Source organism: Periplaneta americana, chromosome 1 (genome assembly GCF_040183065.1).
Source record: "Periplaneta americana isolate PAMFEO1 chromosome 1, P.americana_PAMFEO1_priV1, whole genome shotgun sequence".
Taxonomy (NCBI): Eukaryota; Metazoa; Arthropoda; class Insecta; order Blattodea; family Blattidae; genus Periplaneta; species Periplaneta americana.
This window is the reverse complement of record NC_091117.1, coordinates 43657004-43677606: the sequence shown is the minus strand read 5'-3', so window position 1 is coordinate 43677606 and position 20603 is coordinate 43657004. Positions and strand designations below refer to the sequence as shown.

Sequence of the window (20603 nt, the reverse complement as noted above, 5' to 3'; positions counted from 1 at the left end):
TTGATCTTCATTAATTTCGAACCTTACGGTTGGGTCAAGAATGAGACCAGTTTTTTTTTTATCTCCAAGCATAAATTCATATAATTTAGCATTTTTCCACACAATGCCGCGTCGAAATTTCGAAATTATCTGGAAAAAATTTAATTCTGCATGACCAGAAATATGGCGTCGAAGCAAAATTTTAATGTCCTAGAACAGCACGATGTAGTAGTATTACTTATCTTTGGCTTTTAAGGAACCCGTAGGTTCATTGCCGCCCTCACATAAGCCCGCCATCGGTCCCTATCCTGAGCAAGATTAATCCAGTCTCTACCATCATATCCCACCTCCCTTAAATCCATTTTAATATTATTCTCCAATCTACGTCCCGGCCTCTCCAAAGGTCTTTTTCCCTCCAGCCTCCCAACTAACACTCAATATGCGATGTAGTAGTATTATTAAATATAAATATTATTTAGTACTTCTGACGTTCTAATAAACTCCACGTGTTAAATTAACTAAAATCTAACTTGTGATTAGGCATAATGTTCCAACGTAACGCAACTGTCTACGTATTCATTGTTTGAATCATGTTCAAGATCATCTACGGATAAAGGAAAATATACGGTATATCCAGTCGCTGTTTAGAACTGAAGCTCCGATGTTCCAGCCAGTTTGCTATAGATCAGGGCCCCAAAATTCCAAGAATCATGCGCGTGGTCCCGCAAGGTCGTCGGGCATTGCGAACAGTACGTGCTACAGGCTGAGGCGACCTTCACGGTTCCGTTAGCGCTGGGGCTCTCGTTACCGGGGCAACGGTGAGGAAGTAGAGGAAGGGTATGACCCGTCGAGATCGCCTCATCTGGTGGGGAATACGGCTGAAGAAGACACTGACGGAAAGAGAGAGTCAACATTTGCATGCAGTCTTGGGAATAACGGTTCAGCTGCTTCATCTAGTAAATTCGTGCATGAAAAGTTACCATGCGACTTATTTCACATGTTCACATCTTTGTTGTTGTTTATTATAATGATAAGAATGATGATGATTATGATGATTGTGGTAATGATATCAATATTATTATTGAGATGTTTTGTTATATTTGATCTGTAGCTCCAAACAATTATTTGCCCATGTTGAATCTTTCGTACACTACTTTTAACACTTGAATATAAATGATTGATTAAATGGCGATCTTACTCGTGTTAATTATGTAAGCATGTGTGGCTTACAGCTGTTTCGGTGTTACTTGACACCACCGTCAGAGCCTACTAGATCTCGGCTCTATCTCAACTTCGCTGCCTGTTGTGTGGGTGCGTTCGTGTGATGAAGAGTTGTGTCAAATAGTGTGTGTGTTCTGAAATTGATCTGTGTGTTGAGAATTTGATTAGGGTGCGTTTTAGTGTGTCTGTATATTTCATATTGTTCTAGTTGTTGAGTTTTTGGTTTTTGGGTTGTATGTGTAGGATTTCCATGTCTGTATTTATGTTATTGTATGTGTGGTTAGCATTAGTCATGTGTTCGGCATATGTAGATGTATTGTATCCTCTGGTTATTGCTTTAATGTGTTCTTTGTATCGAGTTTGGAATGATCTGCCTGTCTGTCCAATGTAGAAACTGTCGCAACTATTGCATGAGAGTTTGTATACGCCTGTGTGGTTGTATTTATTTGTTTGTGTTGTTTGTGTGTTGAGATGTCTTTGTAGTGAGTTTTCTGTTCTGTATGCTATGTTGTATTTCTGTTTTCTGAATGAGGATGCGATCGTGTGTGTTTTTGTTTTCGTATGTTAGTGTGATGTATTTCTTGTGTTCTTGTGTTTGTGTTGTGTTTTGTGTGTGTCTTCCTTATGATGTTGTCTACTATGTTTGGGTTGTAACCATTTTCTTATGCTATGTATTTGATTGTGCTCACTTCTTGTACTATTTACCTCAAAGATCTAGAAATCTTGTAATAAATTTCCGTAACGGTTGTCTCTTTTCGATGTCTTTAATCCAGTTACAACTTAAGTGTGTAATGTAATGTAAAACGTCGGATTCTATAAACCACATAATGAAGGGGACACAATTGAAGACACAGTGAACCCAAAACTCGCTCTGTCCATTTGTTCATTTTCATGATTTATACATACCAGTAGGCTATATATGTTTTTTTAGACTCCTATCATTATATTTTAAACTTCTCTCCTTCCAAAAAAAAAAAAAACTCCAAACCTTCTCTAAAAGTTTGTGTTATTGTGCATGTCACTTGAAAACTCGCTCAGTCCGTACACCGTTGGATGAAAAAACTAGCCCAGTCCTTTCATAAAAATGGACTGAACGTGTTTTGGAATCACACACTTCATTAACTATTTATCCGTCAATTACAAAGCTTGAAAAACCAGGTAACCTAGTTCATGTTATTATTATTATTATTATTATTATTATTATTATTAGGCCTATTTTTCTATGCGGATGACGTGAATATGTTACGAGAAAATCCACAAACGATTAGGGCAAACACGGAAATTTTACTTGAAGCGAGTTAACCGATAGATTTGGAAGAAAATCCCGAAAAGACAAAGTATATGATTATTTTTCGTAACCAGATTATTGTACAAAATGGAAATATAAACATTGGAAATTTATCCTTCGAAGAGGTGGAAAAATTCAAATATCTTGGAGCAACGGTAACAAATATAAATGACACTCGGAAGGAAATTAAACGCAGAATAAATATGGGAAATGCGTGTTATTATTCGGTTGAGAAGCTTTTGTCATCTTGTCTGCTCTCAAAAAATCTGAAAGTTAGAATTTATAAAACGGTTATATTACCGATTGCTCTGTATAGTTGTGGAATTGGACTCTCACTTTGAGAGAGGAACAGAGATTAAGGTATCTGAGAATACGGTTCTTAGGAAAATATTTGAAGCTGTGAGGGATGAAGTTACAGGAGAATGGAGAACGTTAAAACGTAAAACATATTCTGAACAACTACAAGTGGTAGCTCTTAGTCATCTCATTGTCATCATCTATATCAAAGCACTGCCCTTTGCGTTATTTCGTCCTCAACTGTATGCAGTTTATGAACTAATATTATTAACTCACGAATGTGGGGGTTTCTGGTCATGAGGTCAACATGGTGAAAGATCACCGTTTTTGTAATCTTATATAAAATAATACAAATAAAGAAATTGGCGGACAGGTGAATTTGTTACATAATTCAAGATACTTTTCTATTTTACAAATCCCTAATCTTGCATAATTTGTCTCATAAATGTGGATTAAATTTGAGGATCTAACAACATAGTAAATATTGTTTGAAGATCCTTCCAGAAGTAAACTTCTTTTTATTTCAAATCGTTACAACACTTTTTTAATTTATTCACAATTATTTAAATTGTACTCTAATTTTCTTCTTATCTCACTTTTAAAAATGATGCAAGACAATGAACCAGGGTCCGCTACTCTCCAAGCTAAAACGACAGCCTCTCATCCAAGTAGTTGTACTGGAGAGTCCTTAATATGGAAGAAGTATCTTCCGAGTGTATTCAATTCTTGTTTTATGAGAAATGCTCAAGATCGAATATTCGTGCAAAGAGAAAAGTTTCTTAATTTTTGCCAATAAATGGATAATGATATACGTGTGCACCAATTTTGCCAGTTATAATTACGCCTTATTGTAATTTTAGGTGGTATGTATGCTCTTTAGCTATAAAATTGTGTTACAATTTCAATACTATGAAAATGAAGAAAGAAAAATAACGTGCATAGCTACATTAAAACACATTAACCCCAGTTTCAAGTACTTCGAACATTTATATACACAAAAATTGTCTCCATATACAGAATGGTTCACGAGGATTTACCGTCACTTACGGAGCTTATTTCCGAAGACATTCTGAGCAAAAAATGTTACATAAACATGTGTCCTAATCTCAGTATTTTCAAAACTATTTTGAAGTTGTTTGTAAAATACCTTTTTTCTTTAGTTTTAAGGGAAAAAGAATACTACAAATAGTGAATGAACTATCCAGAAGTATCACTTCTTTAATTGGCTAGTGTTCTGAAGTTAAAAATGTGTTGTCAGTTGCTTTGTACAGATTTTGTTTTTCAATTTTTAACTCAAATGACATCATTCTTACGTACTTATAAAAAAATTGTTACAAATCATGCCACTTTAGGAACTTGATTATTTACAGTTTAATTATGCATCCTAATGTACAGTCTTGAAGAATTGACAAGAGTGGCGTAATTTGTAACAATTGTCATAAGTGTGTAAGAAAATGTAATTTTGTAGTTAAAAATCGAAAAAAAAAAAAATTCTGTACGAAGCAACTTGCGAATTCATAACACATTTTTAGCTTCAGAATATTAGCTAATTAAAGAAATGAGACTCCTGAGTAGTTCTTTCTTTTCTGTAATATTCTTTTACCCTTAAAACTAAAGAATAATGGGATTTTATAAACAATAATTTCAAATTGGTGTCACTCTGAAAATATTGAGATTAGGACAAATGTTTATATGACATTTTTTGCTCAGAATGTCTTCGGAAATAAGCTCCGCAAGGGACGGTAAATCCACGTATATCACCCTGGGTGCTATTCATAGATATTTCGATAGCCCGCGCTACGAGCGTGCTAAACAGGATTCATATATCATATCATATCGCTGACACTGGTTTATGAATACGAAAAGCGTTAGTTCGCTGATCATCCACCGAAAGCCCGGGCTAAGAATGTCTATGAATAGGGCCTCCTGTGTCTGTTCTATTGATACACAATGTTCCGCAAAACCCTTATCCTCTCGTTATTTAATCCATAAAGTATAACCAACTAATACTAATCACTTTCTTAGCTGGCAGGCGCCACATTAGAAAATTTTTACAGATGAATGATTTAAAAAGTAAGCAGGAAACGTAGTTACTCGACTTTTCTGTCCTTAAATAGTGTATTAGGTCAAATTGAAAGTAAACGCTACACATGGAGTTATGTGGGTTGCGGTTGCTTGTTAACAAGTGACCACAGAAGACTTGAAAATTGTGCAACTCTCTTCAAACCGATATCAGATAGTGCACGAAATTAGGAACCGAGATTCGCTTAAAGCAAAAAGAAGACTGCGATTCAATTTATTAAATAATGTCCTCCCTTCACCTTCAGCTGAAAAAAAAAATAAGTTCTTGAAACGAGATCCAGTTCAGTGGAATATATTACACATGGCAAGTGACAAGGATACTGAGAGAGACAGGAAAAACTATCACCTTTACTTAAGCTAGAAGCAAGTGGAGTTAATACAGATTATTGAAAGCAGAGAGAATGCGTGCGATAGTCCACTATTGGATAGAGAATTAGGCCAACAACCAATAGACAACCTGCAGAATGCAGTTACTATTACACGCTGTGGTGGGGATAGTATGAAAATCTTTTCTGTATAAGTGACTTCACAACTGTGGGCTTGAGAAGTCTGCACGGGAGAAGAGAGGAGAAAAAGAGAGTTTCTGAGAGAGTTGAGAGACTATAGCGGGGGAGAGAGAGAGAGAGTTTAATGGTGGTAAGCGGGACAGTGGACGTGGAGAAGTGAAAATATAGGCTACCTTACCAGTGCTCCGGTTGTGATTACAGTACTGGTAGTGGTAGAGGGAAAAAGGCTTTAGAGGTGCAAGTAGCTGGGTCTGTCAGTCACTGTGCAAACGACGACCACGTCTGAAGGGAACCCACAGCTACCGGGGTCGATCCCAAACAGTGGTCTTTAAAACTACCAGCGTATAGTTCTGTAGAGACTGACTTCGCGTGTTAGCAATGGAGTTACTGCAACGGTACTTGTTTCTCCTAGCCTGCATCGTGCTAATCTGCTGCACTCAAGCTGATGGAGGCGGCGGCCCTACGAAGAGAAGCAGGAAAGGTGAGTCTTTTAGTGTGAAGTGACGCTCAAAAGATGTGATTTTTTATATTTTATGAGTGTGTTGTTTCTAATCGACGTTTACGTCGTCTTAGAGATTATTGCGAAGACTATCAAATCCAGAGACAAGATCTTGCAATTTTGTGCCAATGGAATATTACGTTGTGTGACGAAGTTGTAGTGATTTTCAATGAAGAACAAATTTTTATGTTCAAACTCCATCCCTACAAGTTTTCATCATATGTTTTTCAACAATGCGTGTAACCTACAAGGAATTTTTAGTACGTGAACATCACATGAATTTATGAGAATTTCAAACTTTCAACAATAATTACACGTTTACAATTTATCTAACAAATCATCTCAGATCTGGTTTTTTTTATGTATTATAACAAAATTCCAGCATACTATTAATCACTGATAAATATTATCACCACCACCATCATCATCGTCATCATCTCACAAATTAAGGAGGTTTCCAGGTTAGTGATTTTAGATGAGAAATCATAAATACTTTTATGTTAATATTTTATATATATAACTTTCAATATTATCTTTCTACAACACAATCAAGAATATTCATACGTATGACGAACGTGTATTTTTCCACACCTGAAGAACATACGAGAGCTTTAGACGTCTGACAACGACATATTAATCGTGGCAACTTAATATGAGACGTGAATCAAATCTTCACCGTGTCATATCAAAATATATGACTGACAATGAATTATCACTCATTATTCTTAATCATGGTCCTTTAAGTCATGAAGATTTTTCGCTGTTGAACATTGTCACGCGAAATTATTCCCTTATTAAAATCCACCGCACAAACCCATGCTTAATCGTTTTAAGACAGTTATTTCTCATCAATTATTATTGTAACTCAGTCTGTTATGATCTTACCAGGCAACTTTTCTTGAAGTACTACCTTAATTTTTCTTTGTTGTGTTGCTCTCGAAACGTCGTTTTAATATAATGTTTACACCAAATTAGTTGCCGTATAAGACCACTTCAATTTTTCTAATTATTCATTCTTGACTGATGGTGTTAAAACAATTTTGTAGTAGGCCTTATTATCATAAACAAAGGGAAAAAATTTGAAATAAATATAATTTTCAATAACAGATATTCCGTAAAACTGTATTAAGTTAAATTAATTCATAATTATAATGCAGAGAAAATAATACAAGAAGCAATTTCAACTTTAACACGTTTGCATACCTATTAAGCATTCCGATTTAGTAAATTCTATATTGTCCCATGAATAGTTAAATTCAATCGAATGGATCCATACCTAATTTGTAGAGGGAAGTTATCTCCGCTTGTAAACTTCAGATCAATTATTTAAAGGTGTTAATTGATTTTTCGTTTGTGCCTTTGTAGAATTACCATTGGTAGTTTAATAACTTTTTAGATGTTGGCATTATTTAATTTTGATTATTTTGGAAGGCTGTTTATCAGACTACTATAATATTGTTTTCGTAAGTTATACCGAACATTAGCCATATGAAGTGATTTTATGGATAGGCCTATTATAGGTTGCAATACAATGTATTACTATAAAACATTTAATATGCAATACATTTCATTGTTTCTTTATTAAAGTAGAAAAAATTGCTATATAATATTGTAGCATATAACTTTAATTTAATTTTAAATTAGTTTTAGTCTTGATATAACTTTATCAGTAGCATGAAAATACTGCATTGGAAGTGAGAGAGCTAGTATTAAAATAAAATTGTCATTAAACAATGGCAAGCTTACTGAAATATTTATTATATTTAATCACGGTTACATGCATCCAATCCAACACTAGAATGAAGATAATTTAAACCTCAAATTCATTAAATCAGTATACTGTTTAGTTAGTCAATTTCAAATTTTTTTTGCCTGATTCATTGCCTTTTCGTGGGTCTTCCAACTTATCTTTTCAATGTTAACATTGAATTATATAACTCTGTGTTTTATATCAAATATTATTTTCAATTTATTTGATATTGTTGCAGTACTGCAATTATATGCGGGTATTAAATTGATGAAATCAAGTGTTATTTTCTAAGAGAAAAAAGACATATAAAAGAATATTTATTCTGTATTACAATTTTTAATAATCAACTCAAAACTGAACGTTTTGAATAGTTTCTTCCGTTCTTTCCTGAAAATTCTGATCTGAAACTGGACAATTCCAAGCTATGGAACACTTTGTTATTTGGTTAGCGTGGCGAAGTACCATTGCTCAAGATGATCTGGAGTAAACAAAAGACAGAGAATAAATACCATTTTCTGTGTATAAATTATTACTATTTCAAATCCGGGTCCGCGAAATTTCTAGTTATAAATGCCACAGTTTGAGCTACAACAAAGTACAAAATTGTTAATCAAGAGAGAGGTAATAACGCAGTCGAACGCAATATTTTTCATAATCCATACTTGTAGTACTAGTTTAGTTTATGTGAAGAATGTAAGCTCTGAGCTTCAAATTTCTCTTAGCAAGATAGAACGTTAAGTCGTTAAAGAATTTACGCTTTCTCTAGATATTACTGCATTATGAAGATCATCCTTCTTAAGGAAGTCATTTTATTTCTCAATCTCAACGCCAGCATTTCCTTCAATGAGCATTGGCTTCCCATACATGTGATATGCTGAGTCTCTCCAATGACGTTAACACTTCGGAATTTCCACCCATTCTCTGTGTTAAAATTTCTGTTTTCCCCCCATATACAGTATGTCTAATTCCGTTTTTCGTAACACTAAAAAGTTTCATGGTCAGCCCGGAGTGAGAGATTGCATGCATTTGTTTACCTCCGTAACTCGTAAAGCAACGACATTCCACGCCAGAAGTCGGCGTTGAATTAGTCAAAACAGCTGGAATTTTAATTCAAAATCATTCCCATTCTCCTCCTATCTTCTTCTTCTACAAGGATTATATCTAGTGGCCTGTTCCAACTTCAAAAATGGTTTCTTCTTATCAGCAGGTGTATAATTCAAAAGTTGCTTGTGGAATCTGTATTCTCCATCATTTGTGGGTATATGAGAACAATTTTATTTTTGGTTTTGAATTTTTTCTGTCAGGTTCAAAGTACCTAATTGATGACGAATGTGCTGTACTGTTATTATATTACAATTTCTTTGTAAGCCACGATTATACAGTGGCTAAATGCTGAATCCTATCATATCGCTAAAATGTTACATATCCTATACCTATCGATGTTTTATTAAAAGAAAATATAATTAAATCATCTTTTAAGTTTTCGGTGATACATTTAATTAAGTTAATTGAATATTTTCTGATCCTTTATTATGGCAATGCCATTAATTTACATTCTTTTGCTTAACTAGTGTCTTAAAATATTGCATAAATCTGACGCCAAAACCCAAGAGATCAGATATCATATATGACACAACTTTATATATACGTAGATTTATTTAAAATTCTATCTTTGAAACAATACATTACTTTTTGCAAGAGTATTATTATTATTATTATTATTATTATTATTATTATTATTATTATTACTCGCCCACCTTTCATGAAAAGCTTATTTTATAAATCATGTGAGATATAACTATAATGGTGTATGTCAAAATTTTAACCAATTGTATACGTCCATTAACGCCAAATAATTTCATTAATAAATTCGACTTTCAACAACGAAATCTTTCCAAAGGCCCATCACTAATTTCATCGCTATTTTTCATTTTTATTTCAAGAATCGGCAGTATTATTCAATAACAGAGCTCTACAATATTATGAACATTATATTTAATGTAGGCCCACTTCAATTAATTAATAACAAAGGCATTTGCTTGTTAAGATAACGAAAGGCTATAACAATTCTTTTCTAGAACTTCTGAAAAATCAATTAATTTTCGTTTAGAAAAGTAACATTCTAAAAACCTCGGCTTTATTATTATTATTATTATTATTATTATTATTATTATTATTATTATTATTATTATTATTATTATTACTCGCCCACCTTTCATGAAAAGCTTATTTTATAAATCATGTGAGATATAACTATAATGGTGTATGTCAAAATTTTAACCAATTGTATACGTCCATTAACGCCAAATAATTTCATTAATAAATTCGACTTTCAACAACGAAATCTTTCCAAAGGCCCATCACTAATTTCATCGCTATTTTTCATTTTTATTTCAAGAATCGGCAGTATTATTCAATAACAGAGCTCTACAATATTATGAACATTATATTTAATGTAGGCCCACTTCAATTAATTAATAACAAAGACATTTGCTTGTTAAGATAACGAAAGGCTATAACAATTCTTTTCTAGAACTTCTGAAAAATCAATTAATTTTCGTTTAGAAAAGTAACATTCTAAAAACCTCGGCTTTATTATTATTATTATTATTATTATTATTATTATTATTATTATTATTATTATTTTTTTTTTTTTTTTTTTTGTTCGGTCTGAATTTTCAGCGATTCCCAACTTCGCCGATTTCAATACAAGTCTTCGAAAGACTTTTCATGTACTTAAAATCTATGCCCTTTGCATTATTATGAATATATTATTACTAATGTGAAGAAATCTTTGTGTTTCGTGGAGAATAAGAGAATTACACCTGGTGCTGATATAACTGTCACTGAAAGATACACACATCGCGGATCTTACAAACTTTTACACGGTCATTTCAATCGATGATGATGATGATGATGATGATGACGATGATGATGATAATAATAATAATAATAATAATAATGGCAATAATAATAAATAATATGCATTTTTCGAAATTTTGGCTCTGTTTGCTCTGTTTGTAATTTATTGTTACATCTATAGAAAACGTTTTTTTTAATTTTGTGAACAGCTGCAATATCCAGTCCACTATGATGAATTTATTATTATTATTATTATTATTATTATTATTATTATTATTGGTTTTATATTAAATAATGACTGTTTTGGAAGATATATGCAACATATTCAGTATAAATACTTAAAGACAAAACCACCAGAGACAATTGCCCTCCCTCCCAACTTAACATTAAAAATAAATAATAACTGCTACTAAAGAAAACAATGCGAGAACTGACTTTTAATATCAAAATATTTCACTTTTATAAACGCTTAAGAAATAAAAGACGAGTTAAGTTAACTTTCTCAAATGAAACCAAACGCGTTACCGGTATCCTTTGCTATATTAATGGTAGTTACCTACTGCTAATAAAACTAGTTTTTTTCTTAACTGAAATTAAAATTTCTTTATCAATAAAACTGTATTTACTTTGTTCGCACCTATAACATATCGACAAGTGTACGTAAATTACATATCGTACAAGTAGAATAAGAAATAAAAACTAGGTCTATGCCTCTGTGCAAACCGAAAATATACTATAAACTAGGATAAACAACCATGAAACAAAAATAACATATTAGCCCTATCTGTGAGTTAAATAATAATAAAAAGAAATAGTTAATAAATGAAGAAAAAACAATGATCTTGAAAAACATGTTAACTGCACAGGATGTTTTAAATCTCTATTTTAAGGTTAAGTTTACCCCAATAGTCAAGTTTACCCCAGTTTACGGTATGAACAATAGTTCATTTCAGAGAAAATAAGCTGGAAGCACGCTAGGCGATAGGGCCTATATCGTATAAAGTCTTGCCTAAAAAAGTCTTAAGGCCCATTGACAATGAAAATTAAACATAACCGTAACATAAACACTGAAATTTGCGCCCAGGCTATCAAATAGGATCATTCACAATGATTCACATAAGTACTGACATAAACATTACCGTAAGACGTTAACATGAAAGTTTGCAAACTCCAAACTTTCATGCTTATGCTTACGTGATTTGTAAACAGAACACAATCGTGGAGCAACGAAGTATACGACAGAATATGAGGAAATGGCGTCGTTGTTATGTTTCCATGGTTACCAAGTATGTTTGCTGTTATGTTTATGTTCCCATCGTGAATGATGGTATGACTTCTTGATTTTACTGTAACGTTTATATTCTTAAATTAACGCTTACATTATGTTTAATTTTCATTGTGAACGAGCCCTTACCCATCCAAGCAAAAACTGAAATGTCACCCTTGGAAACCACTGAAGAACGAAAAAGTCTCACAAAAAAAATTAGATGCAGTCTTTATGGTGCAAGTGATAGAGGCAATAGAAATGTAATTACTACAGAAATCGACTCAACACGCTCTTCAAACACAATAGTAAATTCTAATGCAACCTGCCAGAAATAAACTTCGCTTTTATTTCGTGGTGTGCTGACTGACTTACTGTAAAACCCGGCCTTGGCTTTGATCTTAATCACACATTACGACAAAGAATGTCTGTATACAAAACACATGTTCGCAAGAATTTGTACGCGTAGCAAGCAACAGGTGAAGGACCGGACCGGTTTTCGTATTTTACCGCGTCTTCCGATCCCACAAGGCCGTGCAAGGCCTGTGAACCTAACAGTGCATGAGAGCTGCATGCCCCAATAAGTACGTAAACAGCCTGTTTCTCTTTCTATTGAATTAACTGTAATACACACATCAAGCAGCAAGGACCAGTGCGTATTGTTATAATCAAGTTGGTGAAAATGCTGCTCACATGTGATGAGCACAGCCTAACCACATACTACTAGCATACTCTAATTATTTCAGGGAAATGAGACGGACGGGAGCACTTTCATTCATACCCGGTGTCCTAGTTATCTAGTTATTCAAGCGTTGTTAATGGACTCGTATGATTCGATACCTTCATTGCTGTCTCTCCATCATCGGCCAGATAATTGCTAGAGACGGGCTGCAAGTGTCACTTCTTAGCCCAGACTAGCATGAGTGAGGAGCGGGGAGAGAATTTATTTACCTTTCTTCTTGTACGTACAGAGTAATTACAGAGTTTTCCTTTTGTAAGATAAAACATGCGTTTTAGAAAAATTTTTTGGTCTTTTATTTAACGAAGCGTTATTTATTTTTTCTATTTTATTGGGTTATTTTACGACTCTGTATCAACATCTAGGTTATTTAGCGTCTGAATGAAATGAAGGTGACAATGCCGGTGAAATGAGTCCGGGGTCCAGCACCGAATGTTACCCAGCATTTGCTCTATTGGGTTGAGGGAAAACCCCGGAAAAAACCTCAACCAGGTAACTTGCCCCGACCGGGATTCGAACCCAGGCCACCTGGTTTCGCGGCCAGACGCGCTGACCGTTACTCCACTGGTGTGGACACGAAGCTTTATCAACCATTAAGTTATTCAGCTTCGATATTGCGAGATGGCACATTTTTGCGGAGGTGAGCCGAGTATTCGCCGAGAGATTACCTGACATTCGCCTTATAATTGGTAGGGGATTGAAGGATGTCACAATAATTGCGTTAAATGTCTTTTACTCGAAGTGGCGTAATAAAATACAATTTGTACTGTTCATCCGAATGTTTATGTCGCATCCTGGTTTTCCCCACCCGTTTCTGCTGGCTCCTCCGCGAAAGTTAGTGGGGTGGGTTGTTAGACTCTTTCCTGAAAATATTTTATGTACGGAATTGAAAGTCTACGTAATATTATACAACGGTTTAAAATAATTTAAAGAGAAGGGCCCGTTTAAGTAACTGTCACGTGATTTACCCCGTTTCGACGACAATGCGACATAACCACTCGGACGGACGGTGCTCTTCTAACACTGTACTGCAGTGTATTTTATTTGATGTTCATGTACTATATACGTAACTCATATACCCAATATTTCCATGACTATTCTATGGAGAACCTTTAATTAATTAATGGGGGCAATGAGAGAAGAAGCATTTAAAAGGTAGGCTAAAACGCGTCCTTGCAATGAAAATTGGGGCTGAGAAGTGCCTACGTGAGCTCCAAGTCTCTTGGTCACTTGCCTCACTCCGATTTTCGCTGTTCATACGACGGAACATTAGAAAAGTTTGAAGGGGAAGCCGAAAATTGGTGTAACCTACCACATGAGGGCGAGAGACGAAGAACGACAGAACAGCAATAGGGCAATATCGTCGAAGATATACTCCTTTCCATGACAGAACCTAGCATGGAAAACAAATGTTGGTTTTCTTCTTCTTCTTCTTCTTCTTCTTCTTCTTCTTCTGCATAAGTTAGAAATTTATTCCAGATAAAGCATCCGTCTTACTTAAAACAGAAAATGTTTTCTCAAATACAATACGAATACTGCTTCCAAATATATTACGTGCATATTAATTTTATTGTTACCGACGAATATCAATTTGTTTTCGAATCAATCGTATATCACTCTTTTCTTTATTCTCCAACTATGAAATTATCTTAACCCTTAGCCTATAGTTCCATATGTTAAGTGTTAAAAGGAACAACATTACTCAAAACCTATGACTCAGTTGTGTTTAAATTCAATCTTAGTAGTAATTAAGTTCATATATCTTGAAGAGTTAACAAGAAAAAAAAATGCACATAATATTCTCGTATGCAATTAATTGAAATGTCGTTTTCAGTCGGTGTTTCAGCGATTGTGTTGGATGCAATTTGTATAAAGGAATTCGAGTAACACAATTTATTCAGACAAATAAAATATTTTATTATTTAATGTAGAAATTAAGTCGTATAAGATTTGAGACTTTTGCTATAGCTGGGCTTTGGGTCACCACGTCTTCTACGTTATGAAGAATTTGCTAATTCTTTTCTCAGAGTCGCACTGGTTGCTGAAGTATGTCATAGGCCTATACATGTCCAATTAAAAACGTTAAGGCAGTCCACCCAGTTTTGTCTGTTATGCTTGGGCTAGCCCAAACAACTGAACCAAGCATAGGAATCTAATGGACTAGTTGATCCATTCAAATCTCAAGTAGTAGTACAGCCTTAATGATGTAACCTATAAGGAGCTTCGAAACGTTACAGATATTACATTTCATAGTATCATTGAAGACTGGACATAAAAAGGCTGTAAGTGCCAATATCTTTGAAAATTATTTTTAAAAAAAGAGTCTATGTCCCTAGCACAATCCACTATAAAAATTATAAGTCCCATTGTAATTTTATTTAGAGCCTAGCTTCTCCCATAGAAGTGCAAACTGTATGATATAACATTACTAGCTGCATAAGAAAGCTCTGTTTTGTACTGTTTGTTTCTTTGGAACTTAAAGCCTTTTTATGTCCAGCCTTCAGTTTCGAGACCTCAAAGTTTCTCCAAATATGAATCAAAATAAAATACTAAAATATTAGTACCTTCTTGCGGTTAATAGTCCTGAACATTACAATATTTTTTATTATTTCCTATTTCTCTATTTGATTACTTTGCTAGGCTACAAAATTAAATTTCACGATTATAATATTTATCCATATGTAATTATGCACATTATTTCCAAGTCTTTTTCATCATCAAACAAAACTGACATCACAAAAAACTGGACCCACATTATTTGTTTTAATTCTTAATGTGATACTAGAAAATTGATACTTATGTGTTGACCAAGAAAATTATAAAAATAGTACCGATAATTATGCAGTAGCAGCAGTAGCAATATTTATTTAATGACTCTTTCAACTTCAAAGGTCATCAACGTCGAAACTGAATATGGGATTGAAAGACCAACCATTTTTTCCCATGACCTCTATAAAGAACATATTTCTTTTATATGCCGTAAATCTATGACACGCGTCCCTCTGGAGTTTGAATCAGCTAACTTCATAGTTAATACCCAGCACGGCAACTACATGACCACCGAGTACTACTCGAAAATTTAATCATCATCATCATCATCATCATCATCATCATCACTACCATCGCCACCATCACCAACACTTACGTACTTACACATCTACCTACGTATGTAGTCACTCACTCACTCATCTATCCATCCATTTCCCCATCCGTCCCACAATCTATCAAAAAATGGAACCCATCAGTCATGTCAGTCCACGATCGAAAAGATAGTCAACCAACACTACATCTTTACATATAGAGAGATTCCATTGTGAAATTGTAGAATAGCGCAAGATTTTTCTACCCTTTTCATGGATTGACTTTTCTAGGATCAAACTCGGGTCGGATCCTTTCACTTAGGCTCCCTATATATGCGATGATTGTTCAAATCCGGCAAGTAACTTGAATTATTATTCGTGATTCCGATGCTGAAAGGTGGGCCATTTGCCTTCAGTTACGATTGCGCGTAAATGACGACTGCGAATAAAATATAGACACAACTGCGCACTACAATTATTAGGAAATACGTAACGATTGCGCAGCCTATTAACGTTACTCAGGAGACACCACGAGAAGGCTGGCTGCGTCTTCCCCCAAAAATCATTGTATTACATTTTACGTTGTAGCTAATAAACAAATATTGTCAAATTTAGGTTTTATATACAAAAGCTTTAAGTTAATGTGCTTGCTTGAAAACTGTAACCAGTCATTTTAAGATACGGTAATTCATAAGGTCGATTTTCTTCCTGTTGTAATCGCCATATGCTGTGTTTACAAATGTATCAGGAGTAACTCGTCGTCTATTAACCTAATTTGTTTTTATTGACAGTATTTTAAAACTACTTTCTGCCTGAATATTGCAGCACATGTATCACAAGGTATACACTGGTGTGGCAGCTATAGAACTGTGCGTTGTATTCACGATGGAACCTCTCTGGGCCATTAGTAGTACGTGGCTGTGACGTAGGTTCCACTGTCCATAACTTCCTTCTTCGGCTACGTATCGGTGACAGAGCTATAAGTTGTACGAAAGCATCTTCCACTTTGTGGGGTGACAAGAAACTCAGTTCGAAGAAACATTTCAACCAGTTCCGTATGAACCGGTTATGATGAATAAGACAATGCGCAGTAGAGATGGGTCGATATGTTCATTCGAACGACTAATAATAAGGAATCGTAAGAATCGATTCTTAGTATCAACCAATCGTCGTTCAAAAGAATCGTAACGAATCGGCATGATGTGGTAACCCACGATTCTATTTAAGGCTGGTTCACAATAAACCGGGAACGAAAACGACAACGAGAACGATAACGGAAATAATGTTAAAATAAATTTATTTTAACATTATTTCCGTTCTCGTTGTCGTTTCCGTTCCCGGTTTATTGTGAACCAGCCTTTACTTGTTTGAGATAACCTGTCAGCGGTCATTTCCGAACCGTGCCGAATGCTCCCGAGCAAATAGATAGTAAAGATTTGCGTTATTTTAACAAAGTCGGGTTAAATACCTGATGAAATAGATGACACACGAATACTCAGCTGATAATAAGCAATGATTTCTAACCATTATGAAATAAATACTTTACACATAAATTATTAGAAAAAGAGTTAAGAGTGGAATCAAAATACTGCATTTGTTAAGTGTGAAAAATAATGAACACGTACCTGAAATTTGCATAGTTAGACATGTAATGCAAAACATGTACTTGATAGTAAAGTTGAGTTGATAAATTATAATTAGGAAACACTATCTTGGATAATTTTGTAGACTAATGGAGGTCATGATTAATGGTTCCAGCCAATGAGAAAGACACCATCCAACATTGACGATTCAAAAGAATCGAAGGCTGGGAAGAATCGTGAACGAATCGTTAGAATCGATTCGTAATATATGATTGAATCGTTGGAATCGATTCGTAATATATGATTGAATCGTTAGAATCTATTCGTAATATATGAGTGTTGAATCGTTGGAATCGATTCGTAATATATGATTGAATCGCTGGAATCGATTCGTAATATATGATTGAATCGTTGGAATCGACTTCTGAAAAAGAATCATGTTGTCCAACTCTAATGCGCAGTCGTCTTAAACTTTGGTTTTTCTGAACCCACGCATGCGACGTGCGAGGCCCGCCTCGCACAAATCCGGACTACACGAGAGATAGTGGTTTGTATAACGCTAGATGCGAGGTCTGCGCACCACGGAACTATAGAAACCACTCACTATCTCTCGTGTAGTCCGGATTTGTGCGAGGAGGGCCTCGCAACTCGCACGTCGCATGCGTCGGTTCAGAAAAACCAAGGCTTTACAGTCTCTAAGCGCAGTCATACTCCTTAAAATTATATTTCGCTCGAAATCGTGATACAACCCTCAATGCTGAGACAGATCCCATCACGAAACGAATACCTGATAGGCTCCAGAACCTGGCGCCCCAAGCTATTCTTACATTGGCATCGGAAACCCTTACTGCCCACAAAATTCACTTCAAACCTATTTTTATTACAGATGAAATAAGGGGAAGATGAAAAGTGTTGCTGGAATGAAAGAGGGAAACGGGAGTATCCCGAGAAAAACCCCTCTGCAACCTCTGCTATCTCTACCACATATTCCATTACGATCTGACAGGTTATCGAACCCGGTATGTTGGATTGAAGACGAACGAGCTATAGATTGACAAATCGAACTGAAACCCTGACCGAGTTACTACGTAAGCGCTGGCTGTCTTGGGGAGGAGCAAGTGAGAAAGCACGGGGGGAAGGGAGAGAGCACTATGCACTATGTACTAGCAGGTCCACTCACAGTTTGTCAAACCTGCTAACAAAAGCATTAAAAGGTTGACTAGTTGCCTGTAATGCTATAGCATATTGGAACCTTCCTAGCCGACAGTCGAGGCAAAAATTAAGAATCCGTTATTGTGGTAATACTGGAGAGTGGTTCTTCTATTGGTCGCGATGCCCCCACACACACACTCTCTCATATATTTACGTGGTGATTGGTGACTGAATGACGAGGTGCGAGGGAGAGAGAAGAAAGAAAGAGAGAGATTCCAGAAGTTGGCGTGTTTTACGGGGTTTCACTTGAAGTTGTCAAACTATAGCGTCGAATTACAGATGCGACTTTTTCTACTCTTGCACTGTGCACAAAATTATAAACACACGATGTGGGACGTACTGGGAATGGATGCCAGATACGCTGGATATGTAGCTAAAATCGCTACCACTAGGACCAAACAGAAAGGCTGCTGTAAAAATGTATGTAATTTTAACTCACACTATTAGAGATATTTAAACAATAGCCACATACCACTCAATTATGCGCGTATTGTGTGCATAATGGCTATTATGAAGGTGCTAACCATCTCATTACGTCTGCTACTGACTGTTGATTTAATCGCCGCCGACAGACGGGTGGCGATGTAGTCGACAACGGCACTCGGCCCACTCTGAAGTAGTGGCTACTGGATTACAGTTAGCAAAACTAAAACTTCAAAGGTGTGGTTCGTCGAGTTAGGTTTCGCCTGCAGCTGCAGCGAGGTAGGAGGGGCGGCACTTGTTACACGCAAGGCATTCTACCTTTCACCTTTCACATCCCACCACCACAAGGTCGGTCGCCTGGCGTTAATGTGGATCGAGAAATGAATTTCAAGTTTCGTTCCTTGTACACATTTTGGACCGAGCGTTATATAACCCCTCTCGAATGTGTGAATATTTTATAACGGTTGAGTAATAGAATGATCGAACTCTGGACAAACTGGGTTATTATATTTTGGTACAGTGCCTTTCCAATTTCACACCTGTGACAAGTCCGCTTTTGCAATCTAGATGGCCGTTGTTCGAGAACATGCAAACTAATTAATTTTTGCTACTTATTTATGTATTTATTTATTTACTTATATATTCATTTTTATTTAGATATTTAACCCTGAAATCAAAAGCTAGAAAAGATACATTGTTAAAAGTTTATAAGGTGATGTCAGTGCCCAGTTTACTATATGGAAGCGAAACATAGGTTATGAAAAAGAAAGATGCCTCTAGATTACAAACAAATGAGATGAAATTTTTGAGAAGCGTAGCAGGTTACAGGAAAATAGAACATAAAAGAAACGAAGAAATAAGAGAAGAACTTGAGATATATGAATTAAACAACAAAATAGAAGAATATAGAAATACATGGATGTCTCACATTTCAAGGATGCAGGAGGACAGGATACCATATAAGTTTTGGAAATATAAACCTCGGGGAAGAAGAAATATTGGAAGGCCAGCCAAAAGATGGATGGACCAATTTCAGTATCTGCTACAGGAATCAATTTCCTAATGCATGAAGGTTGATGATGGTGATGATGATGATGATGATGAACTATTTATTTACTTATTTATTTGCTTGTTTATTTATTTAATTATTTATTTATTAATTTTTCAATTTCGGATAAGAGCATATATACAGGCAGGGTAAATCCAATAAATATACAATGTTAGATCAACAACAACTATAAATATTTAATACAAAAAATACAAATATAGGCCTACTATGTACAATAAACGTGCTTATAGGCCTATCAAGTGGATAATAAATGGAGACAAAGAAAATCCTAAGGATATAAATATAAACATAAATAATTAAATAAATAAAACTGTAGAGGTACGTATAAAGGAAGCGAAGTTGAAACATCACTAATTCGGATTTCGCAATAATTGGGGTACCTTTCATCGCATTGTAAAACATAATATTGTATCGGGCTTTAATTTACATAGGATAATAGTCACAATTCGACAAATATTTGAGGCGATAATATTTTATTCTGAACTAGATACTTTCTTCTTTTGTTATTTTATTGTGTATTAAATTACAAAGAGTCTGAAGCTTCTATGTTTCAAATCTGGCCATTTATTTATTTGTTATCTACAAACATTAAAATAAATACGCTACATGCTGTAATGTATTACAGTTCGCGTCGAGGCGATCTATTGTAGTATGTATAACGTTAAACTCACTATCTACCTTCCTACGCACTATTTTAGAAAACATTTCTATAAATTCGGAATTTCACTCATTCTGACCAGGTCTCGTTC

General features: G+C 35.0%; 1 protein-coding gene across 1 annotated transcript in view; it reads left to right on the top strand.

The window, feature by feature from the left end:
- Positions 1-5593: 5593 nt before the first annotated feature.
- The window catches only part of stw (straw), a 251945-nt gene continuing 236935 nt past the window's right edge, over positions 5594-20603 (top strand). Inside the window, exon 1 of the mRNA XM_069819206.1 lies at positions 5594-5854. Within this exon, the coding sequence (XP_069675307.1) occupies positions 5752-5854 (103 nt within the window). The 5' untranslated portion in view covers positions 5594-5751. The remainder of the gene's footprint in view (positions 5855-20603) is intronic.